Source organism: Electrona antarctica, assembly GCF_951216825.1.
Source record: "Electrona antarctica genome assembly, chromosome: 18".
NCBI classification, from domain to species: Eukaryota; Metazoa; Chordata; class Actinopteri; order Myctophiformes; family Myctophidae; genus Electrona; species Electrona antarctica.
This window is the reverse complement of record NC_136799.1, coordinates 14,761,941-14,780,293: the sequence shown is the minus strand read 5'-3', so window position 1 is coordinate 14,780,293 and position 18,353 is coordinate 14,761,941. Positions and strand designations below refer to the sequence as shown.

Below are 18,353 nucleotides of genomic sequence, written 5' to 3'. Positions count from 1 at the left end.
GACCCTAAATATTTGGGTGACCCATTTTTTTGTTTTATCATGCTTTTGGAAATATTTAACATACATTTTAATCTGTTTAATTTACTTTAAGTCTACAGAATTAGAAATGTAAAATAATTATGTTGATCAACGTGTGCCTGTTAATCTCTCCTATTATACAAACATCAATACAGCATGGAATTGGATAACAAAATATTGTCTTGAGTCTGAGAGGCTAAATGTCATCAAATGGTGGTCATGGCTCAAATACCGAATAAATGATGGGCCTTGATATGAAAAGGGTTGAAAACAACGGATGTAAATCAAAGGGCCTGTGATCAGGATGAAACATTGCCCAAAGTTGGAGTCATATGTCATATGATATGTGATAGACATTTAACGTCATATGCTGTAGATGACTGATGATGTCACAGCAGACTGCTCACATTAATTCCAACAAGATCCACATTGGAGTCATGCCATTCCCATGTGGATCACAAGATCCATCTGATCCCACTTGTTCTTTGGTCAGTCATCTTTTAACACCGCTCCTGAATGAAACTTTTTCGGTTGAAAAAGAAAAGCACAATCGCAGCCACTTGCCGCCGGGCTTGTTTTTGTAAATATATTTTTGCTAACTGAGTAGAGCATGCCTTAAATTATTAAAGCCCATTTTTCTCAATAGGAGAGCTAGGCGTCAGTGAGTTTTTAGATTTGACTTCTCTATTCAGAATATTTATTTTTTCTTTAGAGCTAAATAAAAGCAAGAAAATATGAGTCAAAATTAGCGACAGTTGACAGAAGGTGTCTGTGAAATGTTGTTTACAGTCAGCAGAGTCACATACTGCCAGTATGAGTATAGTCTACATCAACTTGTCAGTATTTCCAGCAGAGTCTGGGTTGTATTATTTCCTACTTAATGAACCAGACAGTAGGCATTAAGCTGAAACACGAGAAGCACAGGAGAGAAGCTTCTGGTATAGGATTCTAACATAACACATTAACACTAATACTTTGCACTGTAAATGTACTGAAACACACGCACGCACGCACATGCGCACGCATGCACAGTCACAGTATAGGCTACCACTGAAGGGTTTATGCTCTCTCTCTCTCTCTCACTCTCACTCTCACTCTTGCTCTCTTTATCAATTTCATTTCAATTCAAAGGAGCTTTATTGGCATGAGAAAACGTTTACATTGCCCAAGCAGAAATTGAACAAAACAAACAAAGCAATGTATGTACAATTAAATATAAAATATAAATGGGGATATACAAAACTACAAAAATGTTGCATTTCCTCTCTCTGCAGGTTTCTGTACCTTTAACCCTTTAGTCCGGCAGCCAGGGGTGTGGAGTAGGACATTTGGTATATAGTCTTTTTTTATTTTATATTACATGTCAAACTAGGGGGTTTTCATGATTCTGAATCCATGATTCTGGCCAGTCATGTGATGACGGTCAAATGTGATGACGGCCAAATGTGATGAGGTGAGCACATTTTGGGCACATTTGGGCAAGTGACTTTGGCCGTTTTTAGCCCAAGGAGTGTTTTTTTGTGCAAAATGACTGCTTGGAATGCATTCAGAATCATGAATATATGAATTATATAGGATGTTAATGGTATGGTTACATATAAACCCCTATAAAAAGAAATTGCTCAATATCGACAGCCGGTCAGCACGTGGATTCATGAATGTATGTATATAGACACTATTTTAGGCCAATAAAATAGAATATATGCCAAATTTCCTACTGCTGTCTACGTTTATAAACGTAGCTATAGGCTATCAGTACCTACTGGTGCTATCTACGCGTATGTTCGTAGACAACCGTATACTCCATATATGAAAGCAGCGACTGTCAATTTACCTTTCAGCATTGCTCCGGTTAGTATGGAGAGCCTCCGTCCCCACCAGCTATGGGATTTTTAAATCCAGCTCCATTGTTCCTCCATTATAACAGGATTTTCAAAGCGCTGTATCTCAAAAGGTTCGAGCGCTGTCCATGGTGCGCCGTCGCGCATCCGACGATCGTAAATCATTTGTGAGTTTGTATCACATCGCTGAGCACATGTAACTGGTTGTAATGATAGCTAAGGGGTCTGAGCTAATACGACGGATCACTGTGCTCATAACAAAAGCCTCCACCTCCGTGAATAACCCGGAAAGGAAACAAGGATTGTAGAGTTAGAGCGGCCGGGTCGTGTGGCGTTCCTTAGGTGTGCTTATGCTGCCACCTAGCGGCAGCAATAAAGTTAAACAAAAGAAGCCTGTCGGCTGCCGGACTACTTGATGTTGTTTTAACCCAGCACCTTTTTTACCTCTTGTATGAAAAAGAGTTCTCATAAACACTGAAACACTAACTAAACCACCGTAATGTGTTATACTGTTTTGTGTGTCCATACCCGCCAGTTGTTGTGTAAAAGAGAGTTTTCATGACCGATACTGTTACCAGGTCCATTTGGTTTAATTTGTACACCCTCAGAGTTAACTTAGCATTGAGTATTGTACTGTGTATAGGTAGTTGTGTTGTTGTGGATTGGACAGTACGTGTTCTTTGTCTCTTCTGACCAGGCGGTGTGCAAGGACAATGGCTTCTTCAGCTACCCCATACCGAGCTGGTTCAGCACCACCAAACATGTGAAGCCTCTGGCCCAGAGACTGTGCTCCGTGGACAGCCTGCTCTGCAGTAAGTACACTGCATGCATCCAACAGTGGTGGAAAAGTGTTTTTTTTTTTGCTTTAAGTAAAGGTATCAATTCTGCAATGAGAAATAGTACTAGTCTCCGAAGTACTCCGAAGTGAAAGTCCGGAATTAAAAATTGAACTGAGTAAAAAGTACTATAAAGGTATTTTCATCATAATATGTACAAAAGTAAAAGTACTCATTATGCAGAATGTCCCATTTCACTAGTTTTCGAATTCATAAAAGTCTTTTGAAAGTAGCAGATCTACAAGCTCACAATGTGTCGCATTGTGAGCTTGAGCAAATGTACTTACACCACTGCATGCATTACACATCACACTACTGTCCATGACTAGTTATTACATCTCCACTTAAATACAATGAATGCTTGCCTTTGAAGACGATTTGATTGGCATCTGTCCGTGACGTCACTCAACTGAGTTTCATACACTACGTAACTACGTCCACTATTTTGGAGGACAAAATCCATACTTCCCATCCATGCTTTAGAGCAGATGCCAAAAGCCACCTTGAGTTTCATGGATAAGCTGATGAACCACTCCAAAAGTCATGCTTTTGGTGGAGTGCAACTTTAATAAGTGTCCCTCTTTCAGGTAAGACCTGTTATAACTCAGTGAACCTCGGCTTCCTGATCGACGGCTCATCCAGCGTGGGAGAGGGAAACTTCCGCCTCGTTCTGGAGTTCCTGGCCGCAGTCGCTCGCAACTTTGACATATCAGACGTTGGCGCACGCATAGGTCAGACATCGCATAACAGAACACACATGCCACACAGCATATCGTTTACATTCATCTGCTGGGATGGAAGCTGAGAAAACTAACAAAAACGTTTATCTTGTGGGTGCGTACGTGTGTGCTCGTGCAGGTGCGGTGCAGTTCACCTACGACCAGAGGCTGGAGTTTGGTCTCTATGACTACCCAGCTAAGGAAGCAGCCATCAATGCAGTCAGAAGGATCCCCTATATGAGTGGAGGAACTGCCACTGGTGAAGCAATCACCTACACCGCCGAAAACCTCTTCAGGTATACGACTTTACTAGCCTGGTAAACCATCCCGGTCACATGAATTCACATAATCACATAGTCTTCTGCAGACCGGTCTGGCCCTAAGCGCTGAGTGGACGTTTTGCAGAAACCAAAAAGTGGAAGAGTCCATTACAGCCAGGGCCCCCCTGAGCGCAGACGGTGACCGTCTCTATTGGTTTCTGCTTGGTACCAGACCGGCCTGCAGAAGACACATGATAATATCAATTCACGCGACCGGGGTGGTTTACCAGGCTAGGACTTTACCATCATAGAAAATGCACGAAACACTTCTATACAAAGGAAAATGAAAATATTGTAGCGTTAACAGTACTGTTAACACTACAATCCGAGACTTATTTTTCATCCAATCTGTATGGTAGAGTATGCCAATACTCCATAGATGTGGGTTTCAAGTGATATGTCGTCCAATGCTGGCCATTATATAGAATGCTGTTTAAGAGGCGTTGGTGTCGATCATTTTTCTGGACCAGAAGCTTCCCACTTGTTTCTGACTTTTTTATATCCCACAATGTTGTAACTCATTTTTCACCCGGTGCCAATTGCCGCCCTATGCTGTAATCCTGGGCGCTACTCTCCCTCTGCTAACCTGGGGAGAGCCTCGAACTGAGCCCATATGCTTCCTTTGATGCATGAGGAGTGAGCAGGCCACTTCTTATCACCTGACAGGTGGGGAGTTTCCCTGGTAGGACGTACGTGGAAGGAACGTGTTATTCCAAGCAGTTCCTTTCCCCTCCATCAGGCGCCCAGGCTGACATGGGGGAAGCAGTATCGAGACCAGGATTACTGCATGCTATTTGTGAGGGTGAGGGTGACTTATCTCATCTGTGGTGTTATCTCTCCAGGAGAATGGGGCCTGGGAGGAACTTCCTCATCCTGGTGACAGACGGCCAATCATACGATGATGTTCGAGGACCCGCCCTCGCTGCTCAGAAACAAGGTCTGACTATTTCTCTCGCTCTCCTTCCACTGTTGCTTATCGTCTCTGTCGCTGTTGTATGATCAAGTTCATTTTTATTTACACATTTTTAAAACACAAAGGTTTGGTGACGTTTCTGGCCCAACAGCAACGTTATAGACTGTGTGTAGATCTGAGGGTCAGATGTGAGGGTCAGTTTTTGCTCCTCTACCATGCAGATGTATGTTCATCTCTGTGAGAGTGCATTCACACGGGCAGATGCAAAGACTAAGAGTATCATTTGGAGCAGCTACATGCATCAGTGCGTCCGTAGTGATGTGTGTCAGAGGCGCGGCGGCCAGCAAAAAATGCGGAAGTAGATCGTTCTTCCGGGTGCTTAAGTTCAAAACGCCACTGAGCAACTTCCATCGAAATGAATAGTAGGGGGGCGGGGCAGTCCGCCCTCTGTCCTTTATAACTCTATGCTATGCACCTGGAGGGTGAGCAACACCATACAAGTGAATGGGTGGACATTAACAGTGCCCTCTATTATTTTTTTTAACTCTATGTATATAGGAGCTGACTGTGTCAGCGTATGGCAAATGTCTCAGGTAAAAAAAAGACTGGCAAAGTCACCCTTTAGAAAACACCCATGATACCCTTTATGTGCTTATGTTAGTAGGCTTCACGGCCGTTTTACTTTCTTCTGAACTTCCTCTGACTCCTATTTATTTTTTTCCTCTTTCTGGCAGGCATCACCATCTACACTGTGGGCGTGGCCTGGGCACCTCTCGAGGACCTCAAGGCGATGTCATCAGATCCCAAAGATAGCCACACGTTCTTCAGCAGAGAGTTCACGGGCCTCGCAGAGTTCGCCCAGCCCATAGTCCGGGGAATCTGCCGCGACTTCACAGAGGCCACCAATATATAGGCGCACAACACACACGCACGTACACGCACGCGCGCGCGCGCACACACACACACACACACACACACACACACACACACACACACAGCGTGGTTCCGCTGAACGGGAGCGATGTTTCAAAGCCAAATCATCTTCCACGGCAGAAGTCCCTCATCTACTGCTGCTATAGCCTGCTCTGTCACCCGTGAAGCAGAGGCAGTCAGTTTCTCCTACACAGTCACATTCTCAGTGTTGGCTCTATTTGTGTCAATTACTTTCAGAGCTAAATGAACACCGTGGATTACACTGTGTAGTAAGGCTAATTTGAATATTCAAAGCTTTGTTCGCTGGCACAAAATTCGAACATGAAAACAATCGGAAAAAAGCTTGTAGATCTGCTACCCTTCAAAGCTTGAGCTCCACGATTCATGAATCACCTGACTCCTTTATTCAATACGTGATTCTATCAGCGTGACCAATTTTTCATGGTGTCCAGTGGTGATGCACAGTAACAGCCCCCGGCCTTGCATTTTGTGCATCATGCAGTGAAAAGATGGACTTCTGCTGTGAAAAGCAATGCTACCACCTAGAGGGAGTGGAGGGTGAGAAATGTTTATTTTTTCATAAGCCAACATAAGCCAACATAAGCCAACATAAAACATGTACATCTCTGCATGCTTTTGTCATTCACCAGACCATTATATCAACCGGATGGGATTCCTGCAATACCGATCACTTGTTATGTGGAGATCTGCCGTTCACTATAATCAGTATAGTAACAAAAAACAGACTCTTTGTCTGCCTGTGTCCCGTCCTCTCTCTATGTTACACATTGTATTATATCACTATGTTTAACTCAACTCTTTCCACTTAGACTGTACATCATGTTACTTTGTAATTGGCTTGTGTCATATACAGGGATTGTTTTATTTTATTTTATTTTATTTTTTTATCTGGGTTAAGTTAGGGTTGTAGCTGACTGTACTGTTGTAAATATATGGGGAATGAAGTAGGACTGCACGTTTGCAATGTTGACTAATACAGTAATACTATTATATTTCACATAGCTGATTGTCTCAGAATTTCAGATCTACAAGTCAACTTGCATCTCAGTAGTAGTCTAAAGTAGTCTTTAGCTTCATTCAAAGTACCTGTAACTCAAACTTGCTTGATCATAAAACAACATAGCAAAACTCCTCAGTGTTCGTTTAATGCTGAGATGAAAGTAACTCCAAGTTAAACTTACACAGGGTTTTGCTGCTAGTTACGCCTAGAGGAGGATTTAGATGTTTCAACCGTTTCAAATGCACCACTTCCACCTTATATACTTAATTAACCAGAGTCCCCCAGGTGTTTGTACGGAGCCCTCTCGTCTTTCCCCTCCACACCAAATCTCTATGCTGAACATGGTATAAAATCTATACAAGCTCACAACTAAGTCTGATGATATCGAAATTCGATGAGTGGGCTAAAACTGAAACTATTTGGAGATTTAAAATTATCGGCATCAAAGAATGAATGCAAAGTATTTAGGGCAGCCCTTCATATATTAAATAATAGGTTTGGCGACCAGTGAATCATGATTGGCTAAAACCACACACTGTATTTTTAGCTTCAGCGCCGTTGGATTTCTTTAATTTATTATTATTAATGTATTATTATTGTTGTACTGTATTGCATGTTTACGAGCTGCGCCTGATCCCGGTGAGAGCCGCTAGCTATGCGTCAAACGACCCGCTTCCAGCGAGTCCACAGCACTCCGGCGAAGCAAAGCGAAATATGCTGTTTTACAAACAATACGCGAGTCGGTGAGTTTGTTTCATTTTTGATCTCTGTACAATACATGAAACTATCTGTTTGGTATGTCTAGCATATTTACAAATGGCTAGTCGCAGTCATCATCAGACCGTAGATGGGACAGATGGGATGGGAGCTAGGATGCACAATGTAGGGGGGGCACAATGGCAGTTTGAAACGGGCTGAAGAACCCTAAATCCACCCCTAGTTACGTCTTCCGCTAACGATGTCATCGTTGCTGTCGGGCAGAAACCTCAAAAGTATCAAAAGTATAGGAGATCCGCAGGCTCGCGGTGTGTTTTGAGCTTTTTTTGTAACAGTTTTTCATCACATAATGAGGTTTCCACCCAACAGAGATGTTATAGATTTATGTGATTTTCTGTGCATATTCAGGCACCCAAGATGAAATAGCCTACCGTACTTATTCTGATGACCCCATTACCTTTCCGCTAACGCCACCATTAGGCCAAACTAGCAAATTAGCAAACAGGGCCTTGTGGGCCTTGTCATACAGTAGGTCTACAGGTACTCTGCTTAAATTGTATTCCTTCTTTGGTAATTGATTGAGAGCAGACCAGAGGTACTCAGACAGCAGCAGTCAGCAGATAACTGATGTTTAACTTGAACGTTCGCTGTAACCTCAGTTTTACCGTTAAAGCTGAATTACACTTTGATAGTGGTTACCTTCCCATGATAGTTACTCCAAATATTGGGGAGATATCTTCAATAAAAATAAATCATGATACAAATGTTCTCCCCATTGACTTAGATTGCACATTGAAACAGATCTCAAAGTCACAAAATCACACGCACGCACGCACGCACATACGCACGCACGCACGCACACACACAATGGCAACTTCTTGTTGCTTTGACTATTTGAAGATCTGTAAATCCAGTCAGGATCGTCTTCCTAATTAAAAAATAAATCACCTCATAGTTGAAAAATGCAGTGTCAGATTTTGTAATGTTATACTAAAATAAAAGCCTGGGTACAGAGGCTATACTTTATCAGAAGCTGCTGTTTGTGATTTGTGTTCTAAAAGAATGACTTTGAGGCCCTTTTCACCACGCAATGTAAGTCAAAGGGGAGAATGTTTTGAATTAGATTTTTGATTTATACATTTTCTTTATCTACCTACTGAAGAAATCTTACCAATACTGTATGTTACATTCATGGCAAGGTAACTATACAACCCAACCCTCTAAGTGTAAATAATCTTTGTTTGGTGGGCAGTGCCTCGCTCACACACCATTGACTGGACTGGTCAGTGCATTACGTTTCGTTTGTTGGAAACAAATTAACTACTAATTATCAATTGAACCATCAAGAATAGCTACAATAGTTTGGGGATGTGTGCATTAACTGCATTTGTAATTAAACAGTTTTATTTCTTTTTTCTGTGTGTATGTTTCATATGCCAGCTCCTACATCTCTGGTTGATTATAATACACTCTCTGCATTTGACTCCTGATGTTTTATAGAAAACAATGTGTTACAGCTGTCAACTCCTCATTAACCTAGTTATTGATTTATGTAATACTAAGCAGGTTATAATTAAATAATTGCTACATTTCCCAATATAATATTAAGGAATGTTACTGTTATCAGTTGTAACAACAACAACAACAACAACAACAACAACAACAACGTAGTTAGACTTCTAAATTAACACTATTAACCACTTTAAACCAACTTATCCACTCCCCCAACCCCCTCTACACCAAATAATACCAAAATAATAAGCCTATACAAGCTCCCAACCGCAGCTTGAGCTTATTGCGGGCTTATCTGACATTTTCACTGAATGTTTGGCCCAGAATAGGGACACTGGGGTTCATGTGGTTATAATTGCTCCTGCTGGCTGTTTTTCACAGGATACATTGATTCCCCTCTGCTTCAAAACCAGCCAACATGCTGATTGTTGTGTCCCTGTGTTGATCTACCATCTGACGTTTCCTATGTTCAATGATGATTCTGTAATTCTGTATTTATTACTTGTTTCTTTTGTTTTGTCTTTCAATAAAGAATAGTTATTTTTACACCACTTACAGGACTCTGTCTTGCTACAATTTCGGGACATTATGTATTTTTATTTTTGACAAATCAAAATGTTATTTTAAACAATCTGTATGGTAGAGCAGTGGTTCTCGAAGTGGGGTCCGGGCGTCCGGCTACCTCCAGGGGTCCATGAGGGAGTTCCAGGGGGTCCCCAGCTAAATAATAGCTAGTTAGGAACCACATGGAACCTTATGGGTCTGTAACTCAGAGAGTGTATACAAATGGAACCAAATGAACCATTAGGGTCTATTCGTATTAACACTGCTGATTTTAAATAAATTGAGGTCCCAGAGATACTAGCCTCGGAGACAGCAGGGATATTTTATTATTTTTTAGATAGAAATGCCATTCAGTTGGGGTCCGTATAGCCTTATGCATGTCAAACCGGTGGTCCTTGAAATGATCCCTGCTAGAGCCGTCAAAATGTCTCTCGTATGGGGGTCCCTGGCATATCTTTTCAAATGGGGGTCTGTGGGCTAATAAATGTCACTTTGGGGGTCCTTGACATGAAAGATGTTCGAGAACCACTGTGGTCGAGTATACAGTGTGTTAATTCAATATTACTAGTAGCATGTCTGCAGTGCTTGGAGGTGGTCTACCTCTACCTAGTCTGCCATTGAGAAACTTCGACCCTGGTGTTGGGTGTGACACCTACAGCACTTGTTGACAGTGTCAGTAAAGTTGTATGAAGCAAACAGCGCCTCCTACAGGTGGTTCTGGTTCATGTTCAGGACAGAGACCCCCTTTCCACCGGTTGATTCCCACAGTTCAGTTCTTTTTGGTTCTTAGTCCATGAGCCAGAGCTCCAAAATTGGTGGGAAAAAGCTAGACCTATATTAAATTGCTTATAGGATCAATACAAGTAAATTAATACATGATAACCCATCCACAGTAGTAGCTTTTTAATCTTTTCTATTATTTTGCATACAGGGACAGGGGTGGATTAGGGACCCGGGCCAACGGAGCCAGTGTCCCGGCAGGGCCTATGACCTCCAGGGGCCCCAGCCGACCCGAGTACAAGGCAACTGATAATGACTTGTTTCAGGAATAGTGTCCCAACAATTTAAGGAAAAATCACACCCGTGTGAACTGAGCAGCGCAGGCTGCTCAACAACAGTGACAGTGATGCTGCTGCTCAGTGTGAATTGCCATTTAGGCTGTTCAACAGTGTGTGACCCGAATACGACTCGCCGACTCCAATCAGCTGCAGGTGTCAATGAGTCGTAGGCCTACCCCAAACAGACAGACAGACAGACACGCCCAGTCATTGGAGCTGTTAGGCACAGCTCAAAAACTACCCGTCCTCAGTTGTTACTCGAGGCCAACATTCCTTGCCACCTCACACCCCTTTTCGCCAATGAGACCCAGCCACTCCACATTTCTCTCACCCGTCCCTCGTTAGCCTTTCTTGTTAGCCTTTCTTGTAATCACACACATTCTATCTTCACCCCCCTTAAATTAAATGTATGATCCCCCTGTTTCACTTCACCTCAGGCATTATTACTGTTTTCACTTCATTAACGTGAGCCTCCACTCACAGACGGTCATGTCTGCTACTTGCTCTAGCTTGTTTTGTTAGGGCCTATAGCCCCTCAAAAAGTTACACAGTGCATCTTTAAGTAGAGCAGGGAGATTATTATAATGTGATTAAAGCTGCGGTTTTGACCTCACACTCAGTCTCTCATGAGTACAGGGGTTTACACTGTTTACACACTCAGTCTCTCATGAGTACAGGGGTTTACACTGTTTACACATTCAGTCTCTCATGAGTACAGGGGTTTACACTGTTTACACACTCAGTCTCTCATGAGTACAGGGGTTTACACTGTTTACACATTCAGGGCCCTATTATGCGTGTCTTAAGTACCAGGTCTTATGACTTAACTTAAGACCTGGAGGCGTGGTCAATGCTGTTTGGCCACTCAGAATAGCCAAATGGCATTGATCACGCCTCCAGGTCTTAAGTTAAGTAATAAGACCTGGTACTTAAGACATGCATAATAGGGCCCTCAGTCTCTCATGAGTACAGGGGTTTACACTGTTTACACATTCAGTCTCTCATGAGTACAGGGGTTTACACTGTTTACACATTCAGTCTCTCATGAGTACAGGGGTTTACACTGTTTACACATTCAGTCTCTCATGAGTACAGGGGTTTACACTGTTTACACATTCAGTCTCTCATGAGTACAGGGGTTTACACTGTTTACACATTCAGTCTCTCATGAGTACAGGGGTTTACACTGTTTACACATTCAGTCTCTCATGAGTACAGGGGTTTACACTGTTTACACATTCAGTCTCTCATGAGTACAGGGGTTTACACTGTTTACACATTCAGTCTCTCATGAGTACAGGGGTTTACACTGTTTACACATTCAGTCTCTCATGAGTACAGGGGTTTACACTGTTTACACATTCAGTCTCTCATGAGTACAGGGTTTACACTGTTTACACATTCCTAATCCTCTTGAGCACACATACATTCAAGTAGTATATTGTCTATAAAATGCCATACTAGAGATTTTTATTATTTTTTATTTTCCATTCTTCCCAAAAGAAAACAAACCCTGTACTCATCCCTTGTCTGCCTTGGTCTTAATTCATCTTCTAAAACCTCCCGAGGATTTATTTTTTTCCCCCGAGATTGATAACATTCTATCCTACATTGATTTCATATTCTATCAATAGAGTGGAAGTCAGACCACTGGATTTGTTCAGTCAGACATCAGATGGAGTGATAGCACACTCTACTGGCCACAATGCAGAGGCTCCTGAATCTCTTCCCTCTACTCACTGAGACTGTCAGGAATTGAGTTGGACCCTGTAAAAACGTTTTGTTATTACTTTATTTTATTTTATTTTATGCAAGTTTTAGGGTTTGGGCCGCTACCCTATCTATACTGCCCCAATCCCCTCAGGTAAAGCTGAAGTGACCAGCCAGCAAAATGATTGTTAATTTTTTCCAAGAGCCAAAAACACACACAAATGTATAAAGTATAGCGTACAAGCAGAGAAATGTTGATGAGATTTGTTCTGCAAAACATTCTACCGTAATATAGGCTATACTACAGAGAGGAAAAAATACAGTTATTAGTTAGTTAGGTCAGCGTCTTCTTGGTAGAGTAGTTTAGAGTAGTTTATCTTTTAGCTACAGTTTTGAAAATGTGCAGATAACTAAACAAATAATTATTTATTGTGTTTAGCATATATTTCTCACACGTCATGCAATGCAGCTTTCAATGGCAAAAAAAAAGTAATTGAGGTCAAACCCCACATATGGTGCTCGGCTGTGTGTCGTTAACCAGGACTGTGAGGAACTGGGTTACTTGGTCAGTTCTGGTGGCTTGGCTTCCAGTTCTCTACGCTGATCAGACTTCCTTGAAGGTTTTATTCTGGACTTGTGAAGATGTTCAGCCTTCTGATCACTGTCATCTTGAAAACTACCTTGCAATTTTTCCCCCCTTTCTTGGAATCCAAGAAAGGTTTATTCACAACTGAAACACAGATAACACCTTCTAGCGTTTTCCACTAACACGAGGTGCATTCTTCATCATGGGCTTCGCAATCTTGGCATGGGCCTTAGCACTGAAGTCAAAGGGTTTCTTGTTTCCCTCTTTTGACTTCTTGGCATCCTTATTGGCGGCCCTGATGGCAGCACGGACCTCAGGATTCTGGTTCCTCTTAGTCATGATTTCGGCCAGGGAGAGCGAAGTGATGGCCCTTGTGGCAGGCTTCACTCCGCGGTGTGAGCGCTTCTTTGACACCTCTTCAGACAGGCCCTTCTTGTGCTTGCGTCTGTACAAGACAGTCCAATCGATCTCTCTTGGGTTCCTCTTGGCCAGGAAAGCGGCCTCACACTTGGTATCCGAGAACTGGAACACCTTCCCGTCTGTCCTGACGTATCGTTGGCCATGCCCCGGGTATATTTTAAACCCACTGAAACTACACAACTCAATCTTCATAATTGTTACTAGAAGCAGACAGTCCTCACCTTTCAAATACTTATTTTCAACAGGCTTATACTGCGTGTACAGTCAACTTATAAGCTGAGCTGTATTAGAAATATATGACGTCATTCTTGCCAAAATATGGAGCTCCACATGGTACTGCTACTTGAAGATGAAATGTATGATGACCTGAAGCAGGGTGAGGAAGATGATGACTATGTAGTCATGGTGATGGAGGAAGGAGCCTCCCACCGGCAAAACCTCCTTTGCCGTACAACTGCTCAGCATGCCGATACTCCTGTTGATGTCCTCCTGTGTTTGTTTTATAGATTCAATGGTACGTTGAATTTCACTGAGGTCAGTTCTTTTTCTCCTCAACCGGATGTTGTGTTTGCCTTCGTGTTGTTCACTGCCAGAGGAGTCTTGGCTGTCGAGCTCAGGCGAGGAGCAGCCTCTTTCTGTACTCTTAGGTTTGGCACTCTGCTTGTGTTTTCTCTTTGGTGCCGTTACCTGACACTTGAAATTGTCCCTCTGAGGCCCCTGGTTACTGACACTCATAACACTGCCAGAACGTACCATAGGTGTGCGGTGTCTGACCTGAGTCTGAATCCAGCCATCTTTCTCAAACTGAATCACATCATTGAGAGGATCCCATGGTCGCATGTCAGCATATCGATAATGCCACCTCCTGGTAATGGGGTCCTGTTTAAAAAGTACAGGGCTCCATTCCTCTGCCTTGATGTTCCTCTGAGCCTCCTCTAGCATGTACTTCTTGTTGGTGGCTTCCACCTGGTCCTTGCTGTTGATGGCCCGCGTCACGTGCTGCCACAACTTTTCAGATTCAACCTCAGACTGCTCCTCAGGGGGGACAGTACTGCGGGTCAGTCTGCTCTGCTTCAGCTCTGGGGTGGGGTTGAAGAACAAGTCCCGCATGCCTGTCTTCTTATCATTGATGAAGATTTCACTGTCCCAGTGTCCTTCCAGCGTAGCCAGTACCTCTTTTCCCAGTTTGATCTTCCCAGCGAACTGATTTACACTGTCATTGCTGCCCAACAACGGTTTCAGTTTGAACTCGAGCTGAGCACTGTAGCCAGTCTTCTCACAGGTGATGGTGACTAGGCCACCCAGCTCCAGGGTCAACGTGCCATAGAGGATGCCTTTACAGTGGACGTAGGGCATGTTCATAACATAGTCCTCTCCTTGGTTGAGAAAGGTGAGACGAGACTCCCCCTCCATCATGACTGAGACCGAGTTTCCATAGAACTTGGATTTGACCAGAGTGCTGCCACTCAGACAGAAGCCATCTTTCCTATTGCTGGCATAGAAGGCAGACACTGGAGGATGATGGGAGACCTGCTCTGCGATGTAGAACGTCTTGCTGTTGGTCTTCTGATGAAGCCACATGCAACGGTACATCTCTCCGATGATGGGGTTGTAAGGCTTCTTCACCCACTTTGGCTTTTTATAGAATCCAGAGATGTACCACTTCACCACCTTCTTCATGCGGTTATATGCGTTCTCCTCTACTGCTGCCTCGGACAGGAAGTCAGCGTGGTGGTAGAGATCAGCAAGCTTATCCAGGAAGGACCTTGGCTCCAGGATGAAGGTAGGCAGCAACACCTTTGATAGGTCCATCCCTAGTCGCACCTGCTTCAGCAGGGTCCCAGCCAGAGTCCAGATCAGAGACTTGTACTCCTCTGACACTGGCTCTGTCTGGGACTCCTCTCCCAATTCTTTGTGCCACTGCACTAGGTACGACGTTTCCGTCAGGGCCTTCTCATTGGGGTCAAGGTCAATGTGCAAGTCATCCTGGCCCTCCGACGTGTCGCTGTCGCTCTCCTCCAAGCCCCCGGGATCTGAGTCATCGTGGTCCTGCTCACCCTCATGGTCCGACTTCTCCGAGTACAGGTCGGGTTCCTTGAACCGGTCGCTGTCATTGAACTGGATGCCCTGCACATTGTGGGCTCGGAGGAAGCTGTTGAAGTTGGAGTGCTCTCCGCTTACATGCTCCTTCCCCTCGTGGATCATGGTCTTCTTCAAGAGGCTGGAACACTTCAGGGCCAGCTCTAGACCATCCATCCAACAACGCCCATCAGACTCTGAGGTGGCACGGATGATGAGGTGGCTGCTGGGTAATGGCTTAGTGATGGAGCCCACCCCCTCGCCTTTGGGACCCTTGACAGCCCATATGGACTGCTCCATAGGGTGGAAGAGCGTGAAGCAGAAGCCGTCCTTCTTGGACGGCCTCTCCATGACCTTGCAGGCGTTCAGCAGCACAGTGCCCACCCACTGGCCGTTCTTGTGGGTCTTGTAGATGAGCAGAAGCCCTGGTTTCAGCACACACCATAGCTTGGTCCAGCCCTTCAGAGTGCTACGAATCTTTAGCCAGTCGGCCAAGACGTTGACGGAGGGATCGGTGATGGTACTGCGAAGTTCCTTGGCGGCCCTCTTCTTTTCCTCCCTGTAATTGTTCTTTTGCACCTTGAGGGATTCCTTCTTCCGGCGCTTTCCATTAGATGCCGATACGTCTTTGTCTGAGCCATTGTAGAGTTTTGTTTCAGACTTGCTCTTGGATATGGCATGTGAGCCCTCTTTTAGAGGCAATGGCAAGAGGTCCTCCTTCCCTCGGTCGAAACCGTGGCTGTAGCTGACCCTTGGGCTGATGGTGGAGGGGCTACTGAAGGGACACTCTTCCTTCTCCCTCTCTTGCTCTTTTGGCTCATCCTCCATGGGGTCAGAAGGACGGTGTCCTCACCAGACAAGATGTGCTCTGATCTATGCGTGCTGCAAGGTTTTTTCAGGTTCCACCATATTCGGGCAAGTCTATGACGTCAGTCATCTATGACGTGTCTATGACGTATCTTTCCATATTTGGGTTTTAACATGTGACAAAATAATGTGTCCAGCGGTTTGCAAGATTAGGCCCGGACACAAAAATAGGGGCACAAACCTCTCCCCCCTTGCCTTCACCTTGATAAAACAAATATTAGTACAGTGCCCGTCAGAGTATAAACTCTGACTTAGTTGTGTGTGAGTATTTGTTATATAGCCTATGGTTGCTTGATTGATTGATTGAAATATTTATTAACAGTTTGCAGAATTACAGTAGATTTCCAGCACAACTCAATACAAAGACTGTTAACTGTGAGTGGACGACCCAATAAAGCATTACACTTGTTTACACTAGGGTCCACCTTGTTCAATTCATAAAAACATTTAGAGACGTACATGTACATGTACAGACGTGCATTATTAGACGTTTCTGTTCTTCCTTTGAGCTTCTTTGTTAGTGGGTATAGGCCTACTGTTTGAATATTATGTCTGTCTTGTTATTGTCTTGTATTTATTGTTAGGCCTACTGGCAGAGCTGTGTTACATATTTCGCCTCTTCTCTTGGCCAGTTCACACTTGTAAAGAGACTTTAGTCTCAATGTGTTTTTTACTGGTTAAATAAAGGTTAAATAAAATAAAATTGTCGTGTTGGGCATAGTATAATTATGTGCTCTCATGCAATAACCACATAGGTGTTTTTAGTCATCCAGCTTTCAATACATTTATATGTTGAATTTGAAATGAGATTTTTTTTTTACCCTGCTATTGATCAATATTTGATCGTGAGTCAGTCTTTAGATAAGCCCTGTCTGTGTAGTCCATAATGCAGAATCTGCCAGCACCACTGCCCTAAACATGTAGGCCTAAACATGTTGTGCACCCACGGAAGTGGACTAAGAAATGGGAGGAGTTCCTCTCAACCTCAGATCAAATGCTTGGTTACGCTATGTCGTGCCCCCAACTAAATCTGAGGCTGGGAAAAAAAGCATCGCTTATTTCGGACCCTGGTCTTGGAATGACCTACAGACCAGACTCAAACTGGCTGCTGTGATTCCCCTAGTGAGCTTTAAAAGGATTGCCATGGGCACACTTCCCATGAATTGCTCCTGCTTTGACGTATAGCAAATGTCTGCTTGCTTTTTAGTCTACTAAGCAATGCTTAGTTTTTTATTTTTATTTATTAGTCCTTATTGGTCGCGTTACTAAACGTTCCTGTTCTCCCTTTGAGCTTCTTAGTAGTGGGTACTGTATTTATGAGCATTGTATGTCTGTCATGTTTTTTTGTTGTTGTGTATTGTTTTGTTACTGGCAGAGCTGTGTCACTTGTTTTGCCTCCTGTCTTGGCCAGTTCACACTTGTAAAAGAGACTTCAGTCTCAATGTGGTTTTTACTGGTTAAATAAAGGTTAAATAAAAATAAAAATACTACACAAGTGCCCCAGCAGAGGCAAAAACAAAGTGAAAAAATTAAAATAAATAATAATATGTCACTGGAAAACGTTTCTGATTCTGAACTGTCCACAGCCCTCCTATGAGACACAATTCTATCAGTCGAAATACATTGTGCTATTTTACCATGAACATTAGTGAAGATAGGTTGAAAAGTGGTGAAGTCGTCCTTTAACCCCTTGCCTTTATTCACTTAAAATCTTTTCAGGCTCCCTGGCAAGTGGCAAAAGCTTTTTCAGATAGGAAGGGGGGGGGGGGGGGGGGGGTCCGCGGCCAATTATTCTATCAATTTGAGGGTCCTTGACGTGAAAAGGTTTGAACCACTGACTTACAAGTTACACCACACTTGAGAAGTCTAGTCTATAGTCTCTAGACTATAGTCTAGACCAGGCCTGTCGAACCCATTTTGGGGTGAGGGCCGCATTGGTCAAAAGTTCACTTGATGTGGGCCAGAACCAGTTGCGGACCCGCGCTCACACGTATTCACTCATACAGCATTGTTTTTCAGTCTGTTTTCTCAGTCACTGCTATAACTACAGTATTATATATATATATATAGTCTATAGACTATAGTCTATAGACTATAGTGTCACCAGTGTCACCAGTGTCACTGGTGGTGTCACTGGTGACACGTGATTTCCGGGGAGATGAGTTGTTTTTGACGCAAATTAATTTAATTAAGATGATTGTTAGAATGTTTGGCGTGTGTGATGCGGGGCAGATTGAGG

General features: G+C 43.5%; 3 protein-coding genes across 3 annotated transcripts in view; 1 reads left to right on the top strand and 2 right to left on the bottom strand.

Moving 5' to 3' along the window:
* coch (coagulation factor C homolog, cochlin (Limulus polyphemus)) overlaps positions 1–6,992 on the top strand; it is a 17,835-nt gene extending 10,843 nt beyond the window's left edge. Inside the window, exons 11-15 of the mRNA XM_079527827.1 lie at positions 2,557–2,671; positions 3,283–3,426; positions 3,554–3,710; positions 4,577–4,671; positions 5,382–6,992. Coding sequence (XP_079383953.1) covers positions 2,557–2,671; positions 3,283–3,426; positions 3,554–3,710; positions 4,577–4,671; positions 5,382–5,560 — 690 coding nt within the window. The 3' untranslated portion in view covers positions 5,561–6,992. The remainder of the gene's footprint in view (positions 1–2,556; positions 2,672–3,282; positions 3,427–3,553; positions 3,711–4,576; positions 4,672–5,381) is intronic.
* Positions 6,993–12,913: 5,921 nt separating this feature from the next.
* Positions 12,914–13,360, bottom strand: LOC306941791 (large ribosomal subunit protein eL24-like; the record flags this gene model as incomplete). The annotated part of the gene is made up of 1 exon (XM_079527434.1): positions 12,914–13,360. One exon carries the CDS (start codon positions 13,358–13,360, stop codon positions 12,914–12,916), a length of 447 nt encoding a protein of 148 aa, XP_079383560.1.
* Positions 13,361–13,507: 147 nt separating this feature from the next.
* On the bottom strand, positions 13,508–16,075 carry LOC306941790 (oxysterol-binding protein-related protein 8-like; the record flags this gene model as incomplete). The annotated part of the gene is made up of 1 exon (XM_079527433.1): positions 13,508–16,075. One exon carries the CDS (start codon positions 16,073–16,075, stop codon positions 13,508–13,510), a length of 2,568 nt encoding a protein of 855 aa, XP_079383559.1.
* Between the last annotated feature and the right edge of the window lie 2,278 nt (positions 16,076–18,353).